This window comes from Lithobates pipiens, unplaced genomic scaffold (assembly GCF_037356315.1).
Source record: "Lithobates pipiens isolate NorthernLeopardFrog02 unplaced genomic scaffold, aLitPip1_a1.2 Scaffold_8, whole genome shotgun sequence".
NCBI classification, from domain to species: domain Eukaryota; kingdom Metazoa; phylum Chordata; class Amphibia; order Anura; family Ranidae; genus Lithobates; species Lithobates pipiens.
This window is the reverse complement of record NW_027507903.1, coordinates 530,677,818-530,705,469: the sequence shown is the minus strand read 5'-3', so window position 1 is coordinate 530,705,469 and position 27,652 is coordinate 530,677,818. Positions and strand designations below refer to the sequence as shown.

At 41.9% G+C, this 27,652-nt stretch overlaps 1 protein-coding gene across 3 annotated transcripts in view; it reads right to left on the bottom strand.

The window, feature by feature from the left end:
- The window catches only part of KCNIP3 (potassium voltage-gated channel interacting protein 3), a 227,157-nt gene that overhangs the window by 72,155 nt on the left and 127,350 nt on the right, over positions 1–27,652 (bottom strand). Inside the window, exon 1 of one of the 3 annotated variants that reach the window (XM_077469520.1) lies at positions 17,594–18,137. The exons of the other annotated variants lie outside the window; for them this stretch is intronic. Within the exon in view, the coding sequence (XP_077325646.1) occupies positions 17,594–17,696 (103 nt within the window). The 5' untranslated portion in view covers positions 17,697–18,137. Of the gene's footprint in view, positions 1–17,593; positions 18,138–27,652 lie in introns of those variants that run through there. 3 annotated transcript variants of the gene reach the window in all.

Here is a 27,652-nt window from a genome sequence, read left to right as displayed (position 1 = left end):
CACTTTTTATGTACGCAGTATTTCTAATTAGTCCTTGCACATACCCGCATTTTTCAACTGTTTGAGTTGACCCACCTATTTATTGATTACCTTGATGGTCCACATATTTTCACATTTATTTACACTTGGTCACTTTATAAGATTGTTTTTATAAGATTGTTTTCTTTTCTTTTTTTTGGGTTTAATAAGCAAGCGCACACACCCCCCCTTTTTAAATTTTCATAAATTGAGAGTCCACTCACATAGTGATTGCTGCTGCTTTTTGTTTTTACCTCCCCCTATTTTACATAGAGCGCGGAAGCTCACAGATATACATAGTAGCCCATTATGCTTTACCTTTGCAGGGAGACAAAGAGGAAGTAAACCCATCAAGGTTTACTTCCTCTTTAATTCTTGCCCAGCCACTGTACATCTATGGTTGCGTGGAACAAGCAGTGTTCTGGCTGTCATTCATGACACTATTGTTTACTACTGTGATTGCTGTGATTAGTCACTACAATCACATGGTACCAGGGCCAGTCACAGCAGTCCTGTACCATGTGATAGCTGTGGCCAATCATAGCTATCACAGTAGTACCTACCTGTGACCAAAATGATTGCTTATACAGCCACCATGGCTGTATAAGCAATCACAGTGTAAACAAATTTTAACAATCCTATTCAACCCCCCCCCCCCCCCCATGCAGGGCACATGCAGTGTCGTTATGGGGACATTATACTGCTATGGCGGTGATTGCGTGCAATCAGAAGTATTGATCTGTTGTCACTGTAAAATCAATAGTATGCAAGCTCTTGGAGGGGATGATAAGGGACTATATACAAGATTTTAGTAATAAGAATGGTATCATTAGCAGTAATCAGCATGAAGAATCGTTTTTGCCAAACCAATCTATTAACCTTCTATGAGGAGGTGAGTTGCCATCTAGATAAAGGAAGGCTCATAGACGTAATGTATCTGGATTTTGCAAACGCATTTGACACCGTTCCCCATAAACGTTTACTGTACAACATAAGGTCTGTTGGCATGGACCTTAGGGTAAGTACATGGATTGAAAACTGGCTACAAGGGCGAGTTCAGAGGGTGGTGATAAATGGGGAATACTCTGAATGGTCAGGGGTGGATAGCGGGGTCCCACAGGGTTCTGTGGTGGGACCAATCCTATTTAATTTGTTCATAAATGACCTGGAGGATGGGGTAAACAGTTCAATCTCTGTATTGCGAACAATACTAAGCTAAGCAGGGCAATAACTTCTCTGCAGCATGTGGAAACCTTGCAAGAAGATCTAAACAAATTAATGGGGTGGGCAACTACATGGTAAATGAGGTTTAATCTAGAAAAATTTTAAATAATGCATTTGGGTGCCAAAAATATGAATGCAATCTATACACTGGGGGGAGAATCTCTGGGGGAATCTAGGATGGAAAAGGACCTGGGGGTCCTAGTAGATGATAGGCTTAGGAATGGCATGCAATGCCAACTGCTGCTAACAAAGCAAACAGAATACTGGCATGTATTAAAAAAAGGAATAACTCCAGAGATAAAACGATAATTCTCCCACTCTACAAGACTCTGGTCTGGCCGCACCTGGAGTATGCTTTCCAATTCTGGGCACCGTTCCTCAGGAAGGATGTACTAGAAATGGAGCGAGTAAAAAGAAGGGCAACAAAGCTAATGAAGGGTCTGGAGGATATTAGTTATGAAGAAAGGTTCCGAGCACTGAACTTATTTTCTCTGGAGAAGAGACGCTTGAGAGGGGATATGATTTCAATTTACAAATACCATACTGGTGACCCCACAATAGGGATAACATTTTTTGTGGAAGGGAGTTTAACAAGACTTGTGGCCACTCATTAAATTTAGAAGAAACAAGGTTTAACCTTAAACTATGTAGAGGGTTCTTTACTGTAAGAGCAGCAATGATGTGGAATTCCCTTCCACAGGCAGTGGTCTCAGCAGGGGCATCGATAGTTTAAAAAAACTATTAGATAAGCAACTGAACGACCACAACATACAGGGATATACAATGTAATACTGACATATAATCACACACATAGGTTGGACTCGATGGACTTGTGTCTTTTTTCAACCTCACCTACTATGTAACTACTCCTTTCCGCCATAGCAGAAAGAACTCGCTGCACCCAGGGCAGCCGCCCTTTCTGCCCAGCCCTTGTCCCGGCCCTGCCTAGTGTCCCTGATCACTACCACACCAGCCCCAGGGTCCCTTACCACCAGCACACCAATTCCAGTGCCACTAATCACCACCACAGTTGCCCTGATCACTGCTACACCAGCCCCAGTTTTCCTGATCACTGCCACACCAGTTCCAGTGCCCCTGATTACAGCCACACCAGTCTGAATTGACCGATCACTGCCACACCAGTCCCACTGTTCCTTATCACTACCACACCAGTCCCAGTGTCCCTAATCACTGCCACACCAGTCATCACCAGTGTCCCCATAAGGATTTGTTACATTTGTGATGCTCTCTGAAGAGCCATTTGTGTTCAGATAACTCTTTAGAGAGCAGGCATTGAGAAGGTGTTATATTGCCTCCGTACCACCTGCTTTAATTCCTTGAACCCCTCACAGACACCCTCATTCACTTTAATGGGTCACAATCAGCGGGCATACAGGGGTAAAATTTCCCATTAAATTCCCATCTTAGAGATATGTTATAGGAACATTTTCTGGATTTCCCATCACTTTCTGTTAATGTCAAAAATGTGCCAGCTATAAAAACTTGACACCACTTTATCTAAAACTAAAAAAATATGCTTTTACACACACTTTAAAGTGTAAGTTTGGCTTTACAAAAAAACACACTGTGGTGTCCCATGTGGGTATAGCAACATAGTGTGCTAAACCTACCTGCCAGCTAGGGCTTCCTTTATGTTTAAACAATGAAGTCCACAACTGCATTAAGAAGAAACCTATGGAAGTCTTCATTTATTGTAGGAACAGAGCTGCTGTTGGAACCAGCGCTTCCTAGTGCCTTTGGAGGAAGAGCTGTCCTGTTCTTTTGGGCCACACATGCACAGTGTGTACTTTTTTTAGGGTAGCCAGAGCTCATCACATGTGACAGGAGAGAATACACACAGTGCATTTGTGGCCCTCTTGGGGTACTAGGGGGGCACTGGTGCCAAGGCTGCTCCTTCGCTCAGGAACGATCCATTTCCGTCTGCAAAAGATTTGAAGAAGCCTTTTCTAAATGTGGTTGTGAACTTTAAAGCCCTGACTGGTAGGTAGAATTAGAATACTATACTCATATTTGGCACAGCTGCTATTCTGAGAATGCATTGCATTTTTCTCAGTTAAAGCGGTAGTAAACCCACAAATTTTTTTATTTTTTTTTTACCACCTGCAAAGCAAAAGGCATAATGAGCTAGTATGCACTGCATACTAGCTCATTATGAAATACTTACCTTAGAACGAGGCCCCGACATCTGGCCCGATCCACGCTGAGGGAGCTGACATGCTCCCTCAGCGTTTCTTCCGGGTATCGCGGCTCCGGCGTTGTGAGTGGCCGGAGCCGCAATATCGTCACTCCCGCACGCATGCGCGCGGGAGATTTCATCCCGGCCGGGCTGGCCACTGCCGGACTTTCAGTCGAGAATCCCCTTGTGCGCATGCGCCGCTGCAATCAGCGGCGCATACCGAGGGGTTTAGGAGATATTTTTTTTACCCACAGGTAAGCCTTATTATAGGCTTTCCTGTAGGTAAAAGTAAAAAAAATGAGTATACAACCACTTTAATGTACATTGTTCTCTGGTTGGGCAAGGTGGAAATCTTGACATCACTGCCCCTCCTCTCCACTTCATCCAATAAAAATAAATCTGACTTATCTTAGTGCAAACTTCTGGAAAAATGAGTGAGCCAATCACACAAGCAGGAAATGAATGCCTCCAGGTTGTCATATTACATACATTGAATTTTAAACAAAATGACAGTGCTGCAGATTGAAAGGAAATTTGAATTTTTAATAGCATTAAATTATAATATGGCTTGTATTACAATTGTATATGCCATATTATTATTTTTTATTTGCTATATTTTTTCTCCCAAAAAAAAATGGAGTTACTCTTTTGTGTTATTAAAAAATACCTTTCCATTTCAATCTGCAGTGCTGTAATTTTCTGTAAAATTCAATATATAATATGGCAACCTAGAGATGTTATATAGATGGTGTATAGATCACCTCCAAAAATGTAATTTCCTGCTTATACAGTATACTGTATGTCTTTGCTTATGTTGGGGTATGTGTTTTGCTGGATGTACTATATGTGTGTTTATGGAGGATTGTATATTGTGAGTATGCATACATAGATGAATGGAGGTAAATACGGAAGTGTGGATGCATGACAGTACGAGTTGGTGATTATATAGAGTTGATTTACTAAAGGCAAATAGACCCTCTGCAAGTACAGTTGCTCCAGAGCTTAGTAAATGAGGGAAAGATTCACTTTGCAATGAATACCCAATAACATGCAAGCAAAATAAATAAAAACAGCATTTTTTCTTGCACGCGATTGGATGATGGAAGTCATTTATTAAGCTCTAGAGGAACTGCACTTTGCAAAGTGCACAGTCTATTTGATTTAGTAAATCAACCTCATTGTGTGTATGCATTTCTCTGTATGTAACCAAGTGGGGCCTTCATTGATGTGAATTTGTACAGATGCCTTCATGTATGTTAATGTGTGTCAAATCAATAACTATATTTTGTATAGTGTATGTACTGTATACTTGGATGTGTTGCTGTACAGATTCACAAATACATATTAGGATGTGTACAGGTAGGTATGTATACATGTATGTATAGGTGTATGTATGGATCTACAAAGGCATTTTATTTTTACTTTCTTCTTGTTCTACTTAATGAGCTGTAACATTGCATTATGATTGCAACTTAAGAAATATCTGTAACTCATAATCACTGCTTATCTCTCCCACATTTATATAATAATGGCTTTCTCATGGCTTGCTAATATATATAAGTTACTTTTTTAACTCCTATTTTTCCATTAATGTGCACTTGTACAGTAGTTTGTGATATAAATCATAACACTGAGAAGACGGATGGTGGGGGAATGTCCATGTTCTCTTAGTAATAAAAGTTTGTACATATCAAAAAGTATCTTGTTTAATGCAGGGTATGCTTTAAGGTACAGTATGTGCTCTCTTTGGAATATAGGGTGGCATAACCTATTATGAGGGCATGAAAAGGATGTAAAATGGGTGTCATGGTGTAGGTAGCCCAGTAGAGCACATAGCAGTATCCACTCGCCATTATAGATCAACCCCCAAGTCTTTGAGTGGAAGGCTGGAGCTGTAAAGAGAAGAACGGCCAATACGTGCAGCCATATTTCTTCCCTTCCACTTTCTGACGGTGGGATGAATGGATAGGAAGGACTCTGATAACAGAAATGCAAGTCATGGGATGGCCAGTATTTCTCCACATAACACAAATCTTATAAATGTGCATATACTGCATATATACTGTATATCACACACAAGAATAGACACACATGCACTACAGGATTACCCCTTTCTTCCCCAATATTATTCTTATTACTGCCCCCTATTCATTAGCCTCCAATAGTATTACATTAAATATAGAGGCACAACAGGACTAACTATCAACTCTCTACTGTACCCAAATGGAACTAAGCCTGCATGCACTGCTATAAGCTAGCTAAATAAGACAAGCAGCAGTGAAGACCAACTAGAAAGTAGTAGTGCTGTCAGCCACTCGGGTAGCCACCCCTGCATCACAAATAGTCACATGACTGCTGGGGGCACACCTAGCAACCAATAGGGTATATTTGCATTATGCAATATACATATATTATATTTACAAAAGTATTGCAATGCCTGCCTTTACATGCACATGAATTATTTTTTTTTGCTCAATATTTTTTATAAAATTTTTAATTAGCATACAAAATTAGCCCACGTAGGGGCCAAACCTTGCCCACGCAGGGGCAGTTCTTCTGATGCGGCAACATACCGCAACAGGGCGCAACATACAACATAAACAAACTAACTATAACCCCAATGTGGGGAGAGGTTCAGTTCAGGAGAATCTGCGCTCAAATTGGTACCAACTGGATAATGCAACATGAGAGTAGTTGGGTCAATATACTAATAGACTAGAGATATAGTGTTAATCTAGGAATTAGTTATTGCATCAGCTGCCATGGTATTATCATCTAGCCAACAGGTCCATACCTTTTCACATTTTTGTGGACAACCCCTGCTTGAGTAGGTGGCTTTATACAGGGGTAAACTGGCATTCACTAGGCTTTTACAGAATCTGACAGAGGGGGGAGACGATTGTTTCCAGTTCATCGCAATGGCCTTACGAGCATAGTACAATAGCAGGGATATGAGTATTTTCCTGGCTCTGAGCATTGCTAGTTGTTCCACCAGCCCCAGTAGACAATATTTAGGCTCATAAGGAACAAGAGTCTTAGTGACCTTAGTAATCACCTGGAGTACTTCTTTCCAATGATGTTCGATTGCTGGGAAAACCCAAAAAATGTGGAAAAAGTCACCCGGTTGGTAGGAGCAACACCAGCGTGCCAGAGAATGCGCCGGCGACATCTGGTGCAGCCTGTGAGGTGTGTAGTGAGGTCGATGCACAATTTTGTATTGGACCAGTTTGTCCCTAGCTGAGACCAGAGGGGAGAAAGGAAAGTCCCAAATCTCCCTTCAGTTGTCCTTGTCCAGCTCCGGTATGTCCCCCACCCATTTCCTGCGGAGGGGGGACAACTCGGGGCTGGCAGCAACCAGCAGGGACCTGTAGAGCTGAGATGTGGGTTTCTCTAAGTCTTTCACCTGAAGGGTGGATTCGAGCTCCGAATATGCCAATTCAACTGGTTGGCCTAAGAACTGACACCTGTAGGCATGAGCGATTTGAAGATACCTAAAATGGGCCCGTGCAGGCACATTAAATGTGGTGCATACAACGCGAAAGGGGGTGAGCTCTCTGTTGGTGATAACATGCTCAAGGGTCTTTATTTAGTATTTGGCCCAGGCCTGTGGATCCAGGATGGTATTGAAATGTGATAGGTTAGGGTTCAGCCACAGGGGGGTGTGAGGAGACCAGGAGTTCACATGCACATGAACTTTAATGGCATCCCAGTCTTAGTCCGTAGGGTTCTATAATGAGTTGGTTCACCCTTTGCAGCTATAACAACTTCAACTTTTCTGGGAAGGTTGTCCACAGAGTTTGTCATTGGGAATGTTTGACCATGCTTCCATGAGCGCATTTGTGAGGTCAGGCACTGATGTTGGACAAGAAGGCCTGACTCACCGTCTCTGCTCTAATTCACCCCAAAGGTGTTCTATCCGGTTGAGGTACAGGACATTCAAGTTCCTCCACCCCAAGCTTACTCATCCATGTCTCTATGGACCTTATTTGTGCACTGGTGCACAGTCATGTTGGAACAGGAAGGGGCCATCCCCAAACTGTTACCACAAAGTTGAGAGCATGAAATTGTCCATAATGTCTTGGTATACTGATGCCTTAAGAGTTCCCTTCACTGGAACTAAGAGGCCAAGCCCAACCCCTGAAAACAATCCCACACCATAATCCCCCATCCACCAAATGATTTGGACCTGTGCACAAAGCAAGGTCCATAAAGACATGGATAAGCAAGTTTCCGGTGGAGGAATTTGACTGGCCTGCACAGAGTCCTGACCTCAACCCGATAGAACACATTTGGGATAAGTTACATCACAGACTGCTAGCTAGGCCTTCTTGTCCACGTTAGTGCCTGACCTCACAAATGTGCTTCTGGAAGAATGGTCAAGCATTCCCATAGACATATCACAAGTGTACAAGGTACAGACAAGATTTTGCTTAAAATGACATGTCCGGGTGCATGAGACCTTACTTTGCCTGACTTTACCACTGCCTGAATTTATACACTAGGCACTAATGCAATGGTTATCTGCCACAAAAGACATTTTGAGGGAGACATATGAATGCTATTTTCAGCTGTTCTTAAAGTGGTTGTGAACCCTTACAACCAACTTTGACCTACAGGTAAGCCTAGATTAAGGTTTACCTGTAGGTCCAAGAAATATCTCCTAAACCTACATGGTTTAGGAGATATTTGCAGAAAGACAGGCACCGCTGTCTACGGCGCATGTGCCGTAGACAGCGGCCAGCAGGCGCACTGAGCACGCCGCGGTCAACGGCGATATGCCACGAGTGGCGGCTCCCGTGCGCATGCGCGGGAGTGACGTCATCGCGGCTTCACCATATGACAGCAGCGGAGCAGCGAGACCCACCGAGAAGATGGATGCGCCGGACTACAGGGGACAGCGGTGACATCGCTGGCTCCTGTGTCAGGTAAGTGACACATAATGGACTACTATGCAATGCATAGTAGTCCATTATGCTTTACCTTTGCAGGGAATGAAAGAGGAAGTAAACTCATCGGGGTTTACTTCCTCTTTAAGGCAACTAGCAATCATTATAGCCTAGTGAATTTAATTTGAATTTGATATCAATATTAAAATTTATAGGCAGCATCTTTCCCAGCAATTCCACCAACCTCTAAAATCAAACCACACTCCAAAACACTTATTTTCTAGCAGCACCCTTGGGGCTTGGGTCAGTGGGCAAATGCAGCACAATTTCAGGTAGATCTGAGTTTAGTTTGAGATGCTTCTAAGTTCATTCACAGATGAATTTGACCAGTAGTTGACCTTCTAAGCTGCTTCAAGGTGCTTTTGCCTTCCCATTGATTCGCATGGAGGAAAAAGCAGTACTGAAGCAAACAATGGTGTGTGTACCATTGCATAACATTGGGCTCAGAGGCTTCTTGTAATCCTCAGATATGCTAATGTGTATTTGCATGTACCGGTACACGTCAGTAACTATTGTTTTGTAATGAGATCAGGTGTATGGCCCATTAATTGTTTTCATACTGGCTCGGACAAAGCACAAATAAACCCAAGGCTCACTGTGAATCTTTTTCATGGGGTTGACCTGATTTCCCGCAATTTCTGGGCAAAACCTACAGATAGGGCCACTCAGTGACACTCTGGAAGTAATCCAGCCTGGCTTAACCAGAACCTAGGACCTCTACATCCAGCCCATTCTCTCTGTCAAATATGATCCCAACTAGTCCCTAGACAAAAAAAAACATGCTCTAGTACAGAATATATCCATGCTCAAGAGTAGTTACCCAATAGTATATAATAAACAACGAGTTCCTTAACACAGTTACTAAACTACTAGGTAACAACAATAATACATAAAAAAGACAGCACAAGCTTGAACAAGTTACATATGTTATAGATCTTCCTTACCAGGACAGTGAGTGTGAAAGTAAGACCTGTACCCACATGGTTTTTCATTATTTTCCCACCTTTCCTCAATCTCCCATCATCTTATCTCCCTTCGTCTGGCAACTCTCATCGGGGAGTTGCTATGTGAAGGGAAGCATGTATTATGGTGTCCTGAACCTACATGGTAAAGGGTCCCAACACAGACAAGTAAACTCTGCTTCCAGTCCCCAGGTCCTCCCCAGGTCCTCCTAAACCTATATCTTCTCTTCTAATTCCAGGACACTCGAGAGAGGATCCCTTGTTTTAAAAGGAGGTTTTTTATCTGAAAAGGGCCTACACTCTGACATACTATCTACTACCAAGTTAGCCCTCAACTGCCTCTCATTCTATACCCTCTTTTTCAGTCCAAAAGGGAGAAGGTTTGGTCTGTAAAAGATTTAGAAGTCACTACATGGGGGGCAGACTATGCGACTCACTGTATTGATGGTAGTAGAAAGGGAGATGTGCTAATATCACTGGATAAATCAAATTCCTGTACACACTGTTAGGCATTGTGGCAAAGGAAGTGTCAGAATCACTGCCATTTTATTATGGTGCCACCGGTACAGCCCATCGGGACCAAACTTTAGTACCTGATCTATCAAGAATGCTGGCTTCAGAGCATTAACACAAAGGGCAAGGTACATTGTATAGGGCTAAGTATTGCTACTCATGAGAAAAAAAAACAATGTTGTCTTGCCTTAATATTTGAATTAAAATGAAGAACATAATGCAGTAACCCAAAGCAGCCAATCAGATTTTAGCCTTTACCAATCCATGAAATGTTTTTTTTTTCATTCGTTTCTGCACTTTGCGAGTAATGGCCAGTATTTCCATCATGTGTTGGGATTACCCTTGTGTGAACAGCCCCCTCGCTCTGCATGATACTCTGACATCCCCTGTATTATTGTGCTGACTGCAAAGTGTCATCTTTCAGCATGCCCTCCCTGCAAGATCTCTACTTTCCTGCAAATCCTAACCCCTCCTAAAAATAGACCCGGCTGCCGGCTGGGAATAGGCATATGCTGCAAATGCAGGCTCAGGATAGAGTTTCTTTTGTAAAATGACGCATTGTTAGAGGAGGTATTAATATTGAGGGATACCCTCTGGGAATTAACTCCGTCCTGTCCATATACTGTTCATCCTACTATTGTATAGCCTGAGAAAATAAACTCTGCTGTAAAACTTGCAGAGTCTTTTTTTAATTAAAGCTGCGGACATGCCTGTATAATAATACCATAAAGCACAAATCTAAAATTAAATATATGGAAGGACTAAACAAATACCAAGAATTAGAAATGTATGTGTCTATGTAACTATATAACATCACGTCTAAAGTTAAAAAGAAATACATCTCATGTTTTGTCAAGTAACTAGAGGCGAAGTGGCATACATGGAGATGCTGAACAGCTGGAATGGTAGATTTGTTGGATGTACAATGACTGCATGGAGAGAAAACTGGACAGTGCAAAATCTGATGCAACTCTGCATAGAAACCAATCAGCTTCCAGGTTTTATTGCCAGAGCTTAAAGTGATACTAAAGCTTTGTTTTTGTTTTTTTAAATAACACATATGTCATACTTACCTCCACTGTGCAGCTCGTTTTGCACAGAGTGGCCCCAAACAACCTCTTCTGGGGTCCCTCTGCGGCTCTCGCAGCTCCTCCCCGCATTAGGTAACTCCCTAGGAGAAGCACTCTCCCGAGGGGGTTACCTTGCGGTTGGGCACCCGAGTCATTCATTCAGCATCTATAAAAGCCGAATGTATGACTCGGATTTGATTGACAGCAGCGGGAGCCAATAGCTGCACTGCTATCCTCCTATCCAATCAAAGCCATGATTCCGTGGAGAGAAGGACGACGCATCCCCTTCGAAGAAGATGAAGGGGCTCATTTAAGTAAAATGGGAGGGGGGCTAGGGGGCTGGTGACTGCCTAGTGTTTTTTCACCTTAATGCATAGGATGCATTAAGATGAAAAAACATGTACCCCCATGTCCAGCTGCACCAGATTCTAAGTGCTCCTATTTTAGAAACATCTACCTCCATGTGTCATTGTATCCCCAGTTCTGTCCTTCCCAGGGGCGGACTGACAACTCATGGGGCCCCCCGGGCAATAGGAGATTAATGGGCCTCCAGGCAATCAGAGATTATGGGGCCACACAATATACACACACACACACAGTATACAATCACACAGTATACACATACATGTACACACAGTATACACAGACATGTTTCTATTGGCTGAGAAGGTACTGGAGAGGTGGGGCAGCTATAATATCAGGATTTTTAAACCAAAAGGATGTCGGTAAGGGATATTTTAGAGACAGATGTAAAAAAAACACAGATTTTTACATACTGTCCCTGGTTTTACTGTGGCTGGCAACCCTGATGGGCCCCCCTAGTGGCCCGGGGCCCTCGGGCAGTGCCCGAGTGTCCAAATGGTCAGTTCGCCCCTGGTCCTTCCCCATACAATCTGGAAGTTCAGTGCAGAAAAAAGTTAATAAACATTTTTTGAAAATCAGAACCCGCATTTATGGCTATATCTGGTTAAAATCCAGAAGCTTTATGAATAGTTATGGGGCAGTGAACAAATACGATTGTGTATGGAAATCTTTTCCCATGCAACAGTGATAAAAATAAAAATAAAACGTCTAGACTGTTCTGTATTGCGCAAAAGAAAAAGAAATATAAACAATAGTACCTCTATAGATCTGACATTTACATTCACAATATACGGGCTATGAAATGAAAAGACTAAGAAAATAAGCATTACGTATCTCTGCTGTAAAACCGTTTTTACAGTAGGTGCTGACTTGCCAATAAGTGGAAATGGAACACCAGAACAGAAGAGTCAGTACCAGGACATTGTGTGCTCTAAAGTACAAACATTTGAAGAAGAAAAAGTCTGTTTAACATTTGTGTGTAAAACAGGAATAAATAATATTATAGTATAGCAGAAAATATGCAGTAAATGCACAAACAATAGCACTCATGGTATGCTTGAGATGTATTCCGTTTCCTGTAATAAGCTAAAAAAAAAAGTACCTTCTGTCACCCACCTGCCCCCATATTTCAGTTGTTATATACTTGTTTTGTCTGGGGGACAAGAAATATGCATCATTACATATCTTATTCTGTCTGCAGTCCCATAAAGTTGTTTTTCTGCACCACTCGATCAGTAATGACCTCTCTAATGTCATGACGTACAAAGTCACGAGTCCAATCGTGACTTGTTATACACGCTAATATCAGGCTGCTTTATAGCTGCTGTTTATATATGGATATATGGCCCAATAATGACAAATCTTTTGACCAATTAAAGCATAGCTAGGTAATATGATTAAGCACAAAGTTTGTGTGAATTGCGTCATCTAGCAATAGCTCCTTTATGTCCTTGCTGTGGTTTTTGTACTTGAAGATTGCACAATATGCCGTTCAAGGACTAGCCGTAGTGTACAGACATCCTTGTATGGATTGAAGCATAGCTAGTAGTGGCGTAACTAGAACCTTCAGGGCCCAGGTGCAAGAAACCATGAAGGGCCCTCCTGACTCCCGACTGGGGCCCTTCCCTCTGAGCCCAGTTATTAAATTTTTTTATAATTTTTTTACCATTTTTTTTTTACATAATTTTTTTATTATTTTTTTTACGACTTTTTAGGAGACCCGTTGGGGGCTTTGGTGAGATATCAGGGGTCTAAACAGACCTCTGATGTTCCATCTTTGACAAAGAGAAAGGAGATTGAGGACAAGGCCCGCAATCTCCTTCTCTGCAGCCCCAGCTGCAGAGAATGAATGGGCAGGAATGCCTTTGTACAAAGGTTCCCCTTCATTCACAAACTGAAGCATAGTAAATGCAGTTTACTATTTTTCAATTATGAATGGACAGAGTCAGTGATTGGTGCAGTTCAGGAAGGAAGAAGCTGATAAAATACACATTTATCAGCCTCTTCCCCACTCTCTATTCTGACAGATCACCCCACAGCAGCGGGCAGAAGAGGGTAGGGGGGAACCCAGCAGAGCTGTGGGGGAGGGGAGGGGGGCAAGAAAGGGAATAGAGGCTGGGGGCAGAAGGAAGCTGGACAGGAGGAGTGACCCCTATACAGTATCTCACAAAAGTGAGTACACCCCTCACATTTTTGTAAATATTTTATTATATCTTTTCATGTGACAACACTGAATAAATTACACTTTGGTACAATGTAAAGTAGTGAGTGTGCAGCTTGTATAACAGTGTAAATTTGCTGTCCCATCAAATCAACTCAACACTTTGGGCCCAATTTGGACATTTCCACTTAGGGGTGTACTCACTTTTGTTGCCAGCGGTTTGAACATTAATGGCTGTGTGTTGAGTTTTTTTGAGGGGACAGCAAATTTACACCATTATACAAGCTGTACACTCACTACTTTACATTGTAGAAAAGTGTCATTTCTTCAGTGTTGTCACATGAAAAGATATAATAAAATATTTACCAAAAATGTAAGGGGTGTACTCACTTTTGTGAGATACTGTAGGTATGTTTGCGATAGCTAGGTTCCCGTCCCTGATAGCTGATAAGGTAGACAAGGGTTTAGAGTTGATGCTGCCTGTGTCCCACTGGGCAGATTTCTCTTCACTTCCTGTCCTGAAGATGAGATAAAAAATAAGAAGTAATCCCTCCAAAGTGAACCAAATTCCTGTTCTAGTGCGTTATCACAGGAACAGGTGTCCCCTAAGGAGGCAGTCTCCTTACTTTCTGTCTCAGCGACAATGGTCACCAAGGCAAACAATGTGGGTACACAGATAGCAATAAAAACTTGGCTAAGGATCTAACCCTTCCCAACTCTATCCAAAACTAAAAAAAATGTTTTACTTCTATATACACTGTAAGATATGAGCAGTAGCAAGCATGGATGAGAATTAAAAAAAAAAATGGTTGTTATCATTTGCCATTCTCAACCTGCCTATAGTACGCCGAAAATTATATGCACATACAGCCAAAATCTGCCAAATCCAAACCTTGAGCCCCAGAGATGTTCTTCTCATTCATATAAGCAATAGAAGTGGTCTGACATCTTTAAAATTGTACAGTGATAGCATACATAGGTACATCTTTTTCAGACAAGGAATTAACTTTTTTCCTGAATCGTTGCCATACATTAGATTATGTATGTTATGATTTATATAAAAGGAAGGTTAATGGTTTATTATAGTGCTTACAACAGAATGCACAGAAATGTGTTTTTGCCATTTTAGATCAAGTTTGGAAAGTAATACATTCTGAAAAGGTCAATCCACTAAAAACAAATATTTTAGTTTTTGGTAGATGCTAGAGAGGTAAACCACCTGATAATTTATTTTATCTCTCAATGACCGTATTAGTGAGATTTCTGTGCTTCAGTTCCTGAGCGTTCAGACCTTGTGTGTCCATTATTATTAGGGTGTTTCCACATTCCCTATTGGACTTTATATTAAATAATATACGACAGAGGTGCTTACAACACTCAAAGATGGTCAAAAGCACTCTTAAATTCCAGGTGGAAAGGAAAAAAGTTGGGCACAAGTGTTGGCATATGCAAGACATATAAGATGGGAGGGGGTGACTCAGCCTTCCAGGCATTCTTTTTTTACTAAAATATAAATTTGTGTGGACTGACCCTTTAAATCACCAGATAATTTAAAACAAGGGAGTCACTGATGTCTGCATTGTGTAACAAGTTTATTCTCTTTGCTATTGCTCACCATTGCTGTATTGTTTTTTTTCATAGACTCTATATGGGTAACGTTTATCAATACCTACATGAGCTTTTTGGATATCCCATTTCAAACCAATAGACAATAATATTTTGAAAGTAACAGCCTCCACTTTTCTGGGAATGCACGATTTTGGATTGTGGCCAGAGTTGAGGTCAGGGCTCTGTTCAGGGTTATCAAACTTGTCATACTATGTCTTCATGGACGTGACATTGTGTACATGAGCACAATCATGCTGGAACAGAAAGGGGTATTCCCCAAACTTTTGTCACACATTTGAAAGTGCACAATTTTTCTACTATGGGTGAAAAAAAAGCATTTGAAGAATTTATAATAGCAAGCGAAACCTTACATGTAATGACAGCCAATGAGAGCTGAAAATAACAGTCATGTGGCTAACCATTGTTATAGCAAATAACTTAGGAACAGTGTAGAAAATTCACTTTTTTTCTGTTGTGTAAAATATATGTTCTCTAGTACAGTGGTCATCAACCCTTTCCTCAGGGCCCACTAACAGGCCCGGGTTTTATGTATTACCTTGGTGAGATGCAGACTAGAATACTGCAATTACTGAGCAGAAAATGATATCACCTGTGATGTATTTCAGTTATCTTGCAAACCTGGCCTGTTGGTGGGCCCTGAGGACAGGGTTGATGACCACTGCTCTAGTACATACTGATTTTTGTGCTTCTCACAAAATCTATCATTACAGAAATTATGACTGAAAATTTGCAGATTGGCTCTACCAACTGATTCGGTATTTAAAAGGAAACTGCATGAAACTCCAACAAGTGATTAGTGGAGATATGAAAGTGAAGGAGAAGGTGAATCATGAAAACAGCTGCTCCTCTACTCTAATACTTAAAAGTCCTGGTGTGACCAAGATCCAGGTAGGGATAGCTCCTATATATACAGTATATCTTTATAATGTGGTATGCTCAAAGATATCAATAGAAATCTGTAACACCTAGAAATATGGAAACATGGGACCTGAAAGTCTCCTACAGCCTGGAGCAGAGAAAACAGAACAGAGGTTAGAGTGTAGACTACCCATTGATTGCATCAATGGACAGAACAATTAGATTTGTTGTTACTAAAGCAATCAAAGGTCACCCGAAGTCTACAATTTGCTAGGTATTTCAGGCTTAAGGTGACCTCTTGTACACTAGTGGCAGGCTCAGGAATATGTAAAGCTGAATATACGGGAACTATTAATCTTTCATAGATGAATCTGCACACTTGTAATAGCTGCAAACTGACCATTTAAATTTCTCCATTAGCCCAATCATAATTGCTTCTCTTTAAGCATCTCTAAATGCACAGTTGTTTTGCTTCGATGTAATCTATTTATAACAGAACTTTGCTGCCCCAGAACTTTCTTTTGAGAATAAATTAAACCAGCAGCAGTCTTTAGACCTATCCTACATTGAGCATAGTCACTCTTTTCCAACACAATCTGCAGGTTCCTACAACAGTCAGCACTGGTGAAAAAAAATGAAATAAAAACTATTGGGAATGTTATTAATAAACAACAGAGGCTTAAGGGTGGTTTTCCACGATGGAGGAAATATTGGGACAGCCTTTGATCCCCTGAGTATTGACCATTGGCAGGGTGGTTCCTGCTCTGCTCCACCACTGTCCTGGTCATTCAGAGACCAGGACAATGTCAACTGGAGCTGCTGGCCTTTATTGATGTGTCTAACAGCTAGGGGTTTCCTACAAAAAAACACCTTTAGATGTATTTTTTGTTTTTATATTTTTATATTTTCGGCAATATGATCTCTCATTAAGAAAATGAGAAAAGTTTCCGTTCTGAATTCAGAAGTTCCAATCATAACATATTTTATACTAATGCTAATGACTGTCATTACGTAATTTTATAACATATTATCCTACTAGAAAAAAGTTCACCACGTTTGCTCTGTTCGGGATGTGAACTTAGTAAATTATCTATTTTCCGAAACAAGGTATAGATCCAGATATACTCTGTAATATACAACCTGTGATGTAGGTAGGTTTTGTTGATCAATAATTACACATTGTTTAATGTGCATCATATGTATCTTTTACACACGGATCTTATTTTGCATTGAGTAATTCTTGTGCTCTGCAGTTGGGCCTCATTTAAAGCACAGTATAAACTGTGTCCTGAATTCATCCACTCTGCTGATTCACATCCCTCATCCACACAGATTGATCTACATAAAAAGCTTTAAGACAGATGCCAGCTCTCAGTGTTTCCTGTCTCTTCCATTTAGAAGTTATTATTTAAGTGCAAGGGAGAAAAACAACTTATTCGGTTTTCTGGCATCACACGTTCTTAAAACGTAATTTACAAAAAAGCATTTGTGTTGTTTCAGTGCAAAATTTATACATATAGCAAAGCAAATTAACTACAAGCTCTAAAACTATTATAGTTATTGTTGCAGAGTATATTTATTAGTTCAGGGAAATAAACATATGCATGCTGTAGTATATTTGCAAGGGTAAAGTAAATGATGCAGTTTATTACCTTCCATTGACATGGGTTCCAGAATCCCAAATTGCTTGAGGACAGCTATAAACAGTACAATAACCACAGCAATGGCAAATAGCTCCATACCATGGATCCCCATGGCTGGCCAGCTTCCCCCAGCACGGGGTCCTTGGCACTGGGCATGCAAATCACGCTGGTCTCCAGCTCTTCTGATGCACAAGTAAAAATCCTCTATGAGAAATACGGTATTATGGCTCCAGAGTTGACCAGTGCAAAAATTCCAGGTGGAGAAGAAAGGTTCTAGGGTGGGTACTAAGACCCCCCAAACTTCCAGGTTGTAAGCGAATTGCGCCAGAGTGCCAAGCTTACAACTTTATCAACTGTACTAATTACTTCAGGTCAGCATTTCTGTGCTTGGGTGAACTTGCATTAGCCACTGAAAAGCTCCTCAAGTGATCAGAAGTGGTCAGTTTTGCTAGGTTATAGAGAGGCTACAGGACATCACTATCTACAGTGTTGTGCAGTAGGAGTCAGCTCAACAACGTCCCATTGGATGCTGAATAACTAGCTGGCTCTGATCAACTTCTCCCCCTCCCTTCCCTATGCATCCCTCTCTCTGATGTGGGATGGGGTGGAGAACAGAGGAGTACCACTCTCCCGTTACTTGCATTGATTGAGATAAAGGTTTCCATAGAGACAACGGAGTGATGGTCTTCAGACAGAAAAAGACTTACCTCAGCAAGCCCGCGGTTTTGAAAAGTGAGCTGCAGAATTTTTCAGCTTTGCACGTGAAGTAATGTGTATAAGAAGAGGTGATAAAGGAGAGAGGGAGAGAGGGAGAGAGAGAAGGAGGGAGGAAGAGAAAAATCTGTTCATGCTCTTTTCTAAGGTCAAATGCAGCTAGTGATGTAAGCAGGACATATTGTATTCAAATTAATAAAATGCTCAGGCATGTCCTGCAGTACTACTCGCTGATAGAATCTCTTTTATTCTTTTTTACTGTTACAATTTAAAGCATTATTGTAATTCATTTTAATTGCATTTGTTTCTTGAACCAGTGAAGTTCTAATGTGCACAAACTCAAAGAGATTCATAAACTGGTATGTTTAAAAGCAGTATCAAAGGGAAACTGTCATGTACAGAAGAGTTTCAAAATTAACATTATTCCTTACAAATTGGCACAACAAGATGTGTTCCTGGATCCATACACCATTCTTTCATAGATATTGTATATTTAGTAAGTTATCCATGGTAGCCCATTGTGACCTGCCTATTGGATAGTGGGATGGCAGGAATGCCTTGCGTTGTAGACCAATGCAGGTGAGCGTTCTGAGATTAGACTTCTTATGGGGCTCGCCATAATGAATAGCTGAAAACTCTAGGAACTTGCTAAGAACACATTCTGTCAACTGTTAGCCCTCGTACACACGGTCGGACTTTCCGACAACCAAATCCGTCGGAACTGTTGCATACACACGGTCGGACGAAGTTGTCGGAAAGTCCGATCGTTCAGAACGTGATGACGTTATTTCATCACAACAGGACTACCATCAGGCTAGTAGCCAATAGCTTTGATGTAGGAATTTGATCTGAGCATGCGTGGCACTTTGTCCGATTGGAATTCTCTACACATGATCGGAGTATGTCCGATCGGAGCATTTTGTCTGAAAATTTTACCAAAAAGTTGGAAAACTTGGTCCGTTGGATACTCCAACGGAAACAGTCCGATGGAGACCACACACAGTCGGAATCTCCGAACCGTGTGTACAAGGGCTTAGGGTACAACTTTAGTCAAGAAACTTCCTGTATATAACAGGCAACATTCATGAAAACATGTCCCGGGTTTTTAAGATTATTTTTTTAAAAACAGAAATGGCTTACGCAGGATAAAACAATATTTTCCAACACATAGCTGATTTCCTGATCACTAGGCTGTTGGAAGAAAAACATTTTCACTGTGCTTGATGCACACACGAGTGGCTTAAGGTGTTTTTACACATAAGGTGCAACCTTTAGTTAAACTTGCTTTCAATCTATTATTTTCTGTGTTTGTAGCTGAATTTAGGTGTAACAGCAAGCCTAAGCTAAGTTTCATGCTAGACTTGCCATTTGCTCTGGGCTTTCTTCAATAGCTGGTAGGGGGTCAGATGGGGAATTTTAAAGGGCATAAGACTGGGTATTTAACTTTAGTCCACTTTTTAAAAGCATTGGTACGCATACACAGAATCTAGCATGGTTGCCCATGAACCAGGTACAGCTGTACCTCACCAGTCCATTCCACCAATTAACAAAACATGAATTATTAATTGTTACTGAAATACCAGTTGCCAGGCCATTTGGATGTATATACAAATATTCAGAAAGGAAGACAGAATACAGAGTAGGTAGACAGGAAGGCAAATTACATAGAATCAACTCTTGTGACATCAGATTATGACAGATGAAAGCTGTAATACATGTTGCTAAACCCAGAACCCTTCATTCACTATATCTGGTCTCCCACAGTACACGGTACATGGAAATGAGATTATTTTAGTAAATATAAACAGCTAAATACCTTTTCTCATCAGCAGTATATATCAGTCTTATGATTTCTATCAGTGTCTGGTTAAAGCTTGTAGGAGGAGTTTTAATTTTATTCTGACTGTCCTATGAGGCTGAACAACCCTTGCCTTTCTGTCTAGACAGTGCTGATTGGCTCTGTGCTGATCACATGCACCCCCTAAAGAAAAAAAAAACTCTCCGACAATTTACACCAAACTGAGCATATGCAGAGTGACTCCAAAGGCTCTGTCTTATTAGGAGCTGGACTGAGGACAGTGGAAGGGGAAGATAATCATAGGGGAGGATCAGAGAAGACAAGATCAAGCATTCTTTTTTACACAATGCAGAGGATTAACCCCTTAGGCTCAACAGTGAGTATAACAAGCATGCTTTACTGCATATACAAACTGATTTTACTGTTGTGGGTTTTGTAACACTATAAACTGGCTAAATAGAACCAGTGCAGTTTCAGAAAAACAGCATGTCTAAGTCTTAACAATGAAAAAGCTCAATTCACGTGATAATGTTGTAAAGCGCTGCGCAAACTGTCGGCGCTATATACAGGTAATTCCTGTATAATAATAATAATAATAATAATAATAATAATACATCAGGCGTTTCTCTTAGTCTCTAGCATGTAAGCTGTTGGCTGGCATTATTTTGTGGAAGGGATCAGATAGAACAGTTTTCAGAGTATGACAATGGACTCTATATTAGCTACTCACTTTCTACAGTTTGAAAGGACAGGATGTAGAAGCTAGGATCAGCATGAATGCCCCAGTGTCTACAAATTTAAAAAATAAATCACCAGTTACAGGTCCACATCTGTATGCTGACAGATTGCTCTTTTGGCAAATTAGGAGATTTTTCTGACTGAAATATAGTTACAACATTTCCTGGATAGTATTAGGAGGTCACTAATTGAGATCACATCTAGAGTTGTGGGGAACTACATGTAGGCAGGTACATGATATCTGCCCAGATATTTGCTGCTTTTACTCGGTTTTTCTAGGGTCCAGCCTCCCTCCTATGTTCTATAAAAGGGAAGAGTTCTGGATCCTAAGGGGGCTGCGGGGAACGCTTGGAAAAATGCACGGGTAACATATGTGACTGGAGACTTGCTGGGAATGTTGTCCACTTTGGACTCTATACTCAGTCAGTGCAGGCAGTGTAGTATATATACCACAGTGTATTAAAGTGGTTAAGAGGAACCCTGCACTAACATTTAAAAATAAAATGTCGTGGAGGTCCCCCCAAAATCCAAACCAGGCCCTTCAGGTCTGGTATGGATTTTAAGGGAAACTCCACTCCAAAATGTAAAAAACAAAATGGTGTAGGGGTCCCCCAAAATCCATACCAGGCCCTTATCTGAGCAAGCAGCCTGGCAGGCCATGCCAGGCCCTTGTTTCTATCAACATGGGAAGGGTGCTTTGGTTTGGGGTCTCCCCCAAAGCACCTTGTCCCCATGTTGATGGGGACAAGGGCCTCATCCCAGCATCCCTTGCCGGTGGCTGTGGGGGTCTGTGGGTGGGGGGCTTTTTAGAATATGGAAGCCCCCCAGATCCTGCCGCCCCAATGTGAATGGCTATGGGGTACAAAAAGTAATAACCACAAAAGACAGTTTTTGACAATTCCTTTATTAAAAAAGAAATAAAAGTGTCCCACGATGTTCATCCTTCTTCAATCACGGTGCCGCCGGACCAGAAAAATAGAAAAAAAAAGCTCTGCCTTGATGGGAGGCGTCCCGCCAACTGCTGTCTTTTTAGCGGTGACAGCTGTTATATAGGCAAGGGCGGGGCCACCTGGTGATGTAACCGAGTAACCTTGGCCCTTCTGACATCATGTGCCCTCAGTGGTGGGTGGGGTCTCCCAGTTACATCAGCCCCCCTATCCTGTCCTCCAGGCTGCATGCTTGTCTGGAATGAATTCTGGGGGACCCCCATGCCAATTTTTTTTTTTGCTGTGGAGTTCCCCTTAAAATCCATACCAGACCCAAAGGGCCTGGTATGGACTGGGGGGGGGGGGGTGACCCATGCTATTTTTTTCCTTGATTTTTATCTATATTACCAGGATCCAGAAATACATTACAGGCACGAGCAAATTTCAATTATATTTCCTTTAGAAATGTAATTTTGCAGTGGGACTGTAAAACACATAAGACAGATGCTCTACTTTAAAGGCAGACTAAGGGGACCCCCAGGCATGATATTTAAAGGAATATTTCATTTTTATTGTTTCACTTTAAAGAGGGATTCCACCAAAAAAAATAAACATTAAAAGCCAGCAGCTATAAATACTACAGCTGCTGACTTTTAATAAATGGACACTCACCTGTCCCGGGTTCCAGCGATGCCGGCAGCCGAGGCCAATCGATCGCTCGGCTCTCGGCTGCTGCCGCCACCATTCTAGGTGAGGGAATCAGGAAGTGAAGCGAATCGGCTTCACTTCCCGGTTCCCTACTGCGCATGCGCAAGTCGCGTCGCGCAATAGGAAATCTCTGCGCTGTCACTGGAACCCGTGTGTGTCCCAGCAGACAGCGCGGCAGGGCAGGAAATGGCGTAGACTCCCACGGGAGTCTATGCCCGGAAGTGGGTGTAAATACCTGTCTTTGACAGGTATCTCCACCCCCCTCCCCCCTGAAAGGTGTCAATTGTGACACCGGAGGGGGGGAGGGATCCGATCAGCGGAGGTTCCACTTTAGGGTGGAATCCCGCTTTAAGCATTCTTAGAATCACTGCTCCTGAAAAACATATTTTTTTTGGGTGGAGTGGGCAGAGGCTCAGCCTGTCCCTCTGAATGCAACACATACATCAGTGTGTAGGACAGGGCCACCTAAGCGACTTGGTAACTGTTTGCCGGATACAATGAGCAAAGCAGGCAGATGACAGGTCCATATGCATATGCAGAGCAGACACAGACACAGCTCACACTACTCTATGGGCACTTTGATCCAATCCACCCAGACAGAAGGGGGCAGACCCCCTTCTGTTTTTTTTTTAGCGGATTGGATTGGAGGTAGGCGAGTGTAAAAGGACACACGTCCACCATAGAGGTGAATTGAGCCTCCGATTGGGTCTGCCTGAAAAAGTGACAGGCGGATCCGATCGAAACGATCCTGTGAAAGGGGCCTAAGGCTGGTTTCACACTGTTACTCTGCAGTTTACCCACACTGAAGGTGCAGCACAGTACACCTGTGGCTTTCCTGCGGATTAGCTGCACTTTGCCATATAATTCTATTACATTCTGCAGCTGCATTCAGGAGTTTTGGTGCACTTTCAGAAAGCGCAGAAAGCCCACAGGTAATAACAGAAGTCTATGGCTCAGTGCAGGTAACCTGCAGGTGCACTGAGCTGAACCTATGGATCAGTTTGAAAGCAGCCCAGAGTAACTAATGCAGTATTAGAACAGATATGCCCATTGCTATGTAATTTTAACCTTTAAAAACACTCTTCACTTCAGGAATTAACCTACAGGTATCGCCAGCTGTTGCTGTCTCAGGTGGAGTGTATTTGGTATCACTCTGCCTTTGACAGGAGCCGGCGCTATACAGGAAGCATTGGCTCTGCTCTGTACTGCAGCCGCATGCTTCCTCTACTGCTGGCCCCATTCCCAACATTGATGCTGTGGGATGGCAGGCCAGGAACCCGTGATCTGTACTTGCTGACCTGCCATCCCAGAGCAGGAGCTCACGGGCCACATCAGAGGGCTCAGGGATCAGTTCAGAAATCATTTGGACACCCCTGGTGTAGGGCATGGAGTGAAGCAGCTTAAGGAGGAACTCTGTACTTTGTGTACTGCACACATGTGGCTCATCTCTGAGTTAGGAGGCTGCCTTAAATTTTTTACTTTTCACATGACCGCGGCTCCCGTCTGGTCCTACGTGCAAGGGTTAGTGATCCGGTTCAATGTTTGGTGTTAGGGTACCCTGGGGTAAACCTCTCATATGACCTTTGATTGGCACCCAATGAGAGGGAAAACATGGAGGACTTGATGACCATCCCACCCATCCTACCCTTATATACAGATAAAGCAGCTCAGGATCGTCATGGCTAGGAGTACCAACAGAAAGTCAGTTTGATTCTTTTCAGCTGTTCACTATTTTCTCTAAACAGAAAATCATGTCATCCAACCAACATCCATGGTCAGCATTTTGGGGAGTCTGAGCAGTTTTGAGAGTCTGAGGGTTTTTGACTCATGCAAAGATGATGGAATAAATCAAACATTCACGTCTCTCTCTTAATTGGGACCCCTCACTGCTCATTCACATTTATTCTGTATTGAATCCAAATTCACATTTTAAAACACATTGTCTATGGAGATTCCATGGAGGTCCTGTAAGCTCTGCCATTTGGAATGGACAAACTCAGTAAAAATTCAGGTTTTAGTGTAAGAAGAGGATCATACAACATAAAAGGATCAGAATGACTTTTAATAAAAGCAACTGACCTCCCGCATTCTTCCTCCTGCACCACCATGGGATTCCAAGTAAGATCTATAGGAGATCCATTTTGCCCCTCCTGATCACAGCTGCGAAGAGCTGCCCACTGCTCTGAAAGCAGACACAGCCGTTGTCGGTGGCTGTCTGGTTGAAAAAAGTAGCCGAAATTGATGCAATGGAGGACTTGGTGGCCACAGAGAAGGGCCTTCAAGAGAAATGTAAAAAAAATGGTTTTATTGGCACGAGTTTGTTTATTCTGAGGAACATGCAAAATTGGTGACTTTATCCCCCTTGGAGTGGGGATAAATGTGTGGGCTCCTCGGGCCTGGAAGGAGTGACTGGCGGGTGGTCCCCCCTTTTTTTTCTCCCCCCTTCAACCCCCCCCTTTCTTCTCTTTTCTTATTGTTCTCTTTTGCTGTTAGGCCCTTAGGATCATCCCTGCTCTTTCTACATCTTAATAAAACAGTGAATACCGTCTAGAATGCAGTGCAGGATGCAGAGACTTCCTAGAAGTACATTATCTTTCCTGTAGTTATTGGTGTATTCTTTACTACATTGTGATGTTTGTGAATATAATTAAGCAAGTGGAAGTGTTACGCTTTATATACACCTGTGTTTGGGTTTCTGTATTACTGTATGCCTTATTTAAATAAAGAATTGGGAAAAAAAGAAGAAAGCAACTGACCATATCTAACTTTTTACTGAAAAACAAAATGCTAGTTACTAATATTCACCCTTCTTGCTGTTTTCCCCTGTGCCTCACAAGCTAACATTTTTAAAAATGTTGTATTCTTGGCTCTGCCCTGAGTTCTGCAGTTCTACTTGCCAGCTCTATATCAATACTGTATCCTGTAGCGGCATAAGGTCCGGCAAGAGAAACCACAGCGTTTTGTGGAGGAACAGGAAATTGATACTCTCAGAAATGTTGGATTCTGAAGATTCTTCAGCTGGTGATTCCTCGTCAATACAGTGGAGATTGTTGGTGTCAGAAAAAAATGAGGATAAGCTATCTTTGCAATGGGTACTTTATTTCATATTTTTATTTTAGCCTAAGAAGTCCTTGTTTAAGTTAACCTGTCTAGAAAAAATATACAAGGTGCAATTTCTTGACTTGGTTTTGAAGGTGCTAGCTTTGGGCTTTCATTATTATCCTTGCATCAATACTTGGTGAGTCACTGAACGAGAACTAAACAATGTCCAGCCAGATAAGCGTTGGAACAAGCTTGATCATGATCAGTCACTCCACAAGGCAAGGATAAGGATGACAGCCTTAGCTGCACCTTCAATATTAAATTAGCAACCATGTTTCTCTCTTGACAGGCCCCTTTAATGAATTCCTTTTTTTTTTCTTATTCCCCACTAAACATTGCTGATGTTTGTACCTTTCTAATACTCTCTTTATAGTTTGCGTTATATTTATGACTTCCTTTTTTCCTTGCTCAAAGTCTCTTGGTCATCCCGCTCGTCTTTCCCCTCACCATCATATATTTTTTGCCTTCTCTGAATTTCTCTCTCAGCAATTCTGCCAGTGCTGTTATCTGAGCCCCAGAATGAGAGCTAAGATACAGCGGAGATTGATTCCTCTTTCTTTCAATGTAAAATATTAAAGATGTTTAAATGGATAAAAGCTCTAGACAGTGGAATCTATTCTGCATTATACAAATAGGATCCCTGCTCCATTAAAAGCAATACCTTATGTCTAAATGCTGAGAAAGGGAAATAGTTTGTAGGGGACACTACTGTTTACACATTACACAGCATGATAATACAAGTGATTTATCTGAGGAAGCAGAATGGGAGTGGGAGTGGGAGTATGGGTAAGAATAAAAGCTTCTTGGGGTAGCAGAAAAACAAACAAAGCAGAGGGTAATAAAAATAACGTGGAGGTGGATATTGTAGCTAAACTGCTTAAACACACAATTTATGTATGTGGTTACACTACAATTTAGAACTAGATCAAAATTAGATTACAAACTTGTCTTTATTTTTTTCCCTCCGTCTACCTCTGGATATGGATAGATTCAGAGAACTGTAGAGATAAGTGGGTGCAGGGGGTGTTAAAAGGAGTCATTAGACTCTATAGTTCAGGAAACAAGATCTCTCCATTACCTTGTCTGATGCCCTGTACAGGTGAAAAGCAACCATGCATATTGGACAGACCTTTTGCCACCTTACATAGCTAAATCAAGCCAGGCTTCCACCAAAATGCATCATCATTCAGGTTTTCCTAGAACAGCATGCATACAGCAATGACTATGGCCAATGAACCCAATCAGATAAGGGGTCCCTGGAAGTGGGCTTCCTTTATGGTACTTCATGAAGTGGTCTCTTTAGAAAGTCAACATGTAGGCAGGTTGCCTACAGGGGGAATGTTTTATGTTAGCAAATAAGAGAGGCTACCCACACTTGGGAGTGGGGTAAACTTGTCTCTGCAGTTTCCAGTCTTTTTGAGCTCTGCCCTCTCCCCTGTGCTGTAAATAAAAGAGGGAAAGGCTCTGCACACAGATAGCTGCTGCATGAGAAGAAGACACAGACAAGACTGAAGATGTAATCTCCAGCTAGGAGAAGGACTGCTGCACCTTGCTGTCCACTAAAGGCACTGGGTTTTCTGGAGGACATCCAAGCCATGGAGAATACCAGCATGGACTATCACCTCATGGAGGTATGCCTGGACAGCCACACAACCATAGTTAGAATTAGGAATTGGACTTTTTCTTGTTGTATTGTAATGTTGAATTATCTTCAGTAAAGTTACATTAACTATTCCAAGCCTGGTCTGAAGTTTTTCAAAAGGGTACATGTTGGTTCTGGAGTATCTACAAGAACCAGGGTATGTAAAGCACAAAGAGGTATGAAGTAAAACCACAAAAAAGGGTTAACTCTGCAAGACAAAAAGGAATGTAGTTGTTAAGAGTAACCAAGTTCAAATTCGAGACACAGAGCAGGGGACTGGCACTGGTTGAATATGTTTACATGTTATGTGTTGGAATTTAATAAAGTTGTGGCCTTGCCCTTTCCAACCTAATGGTTGTAAGTGTCTTATTGTAATGGGGTAAAGGGCAAGGGTGGTGGGGGATTTGATCCCTTGGGGTTAGGTTAATTGGGACCTAAGC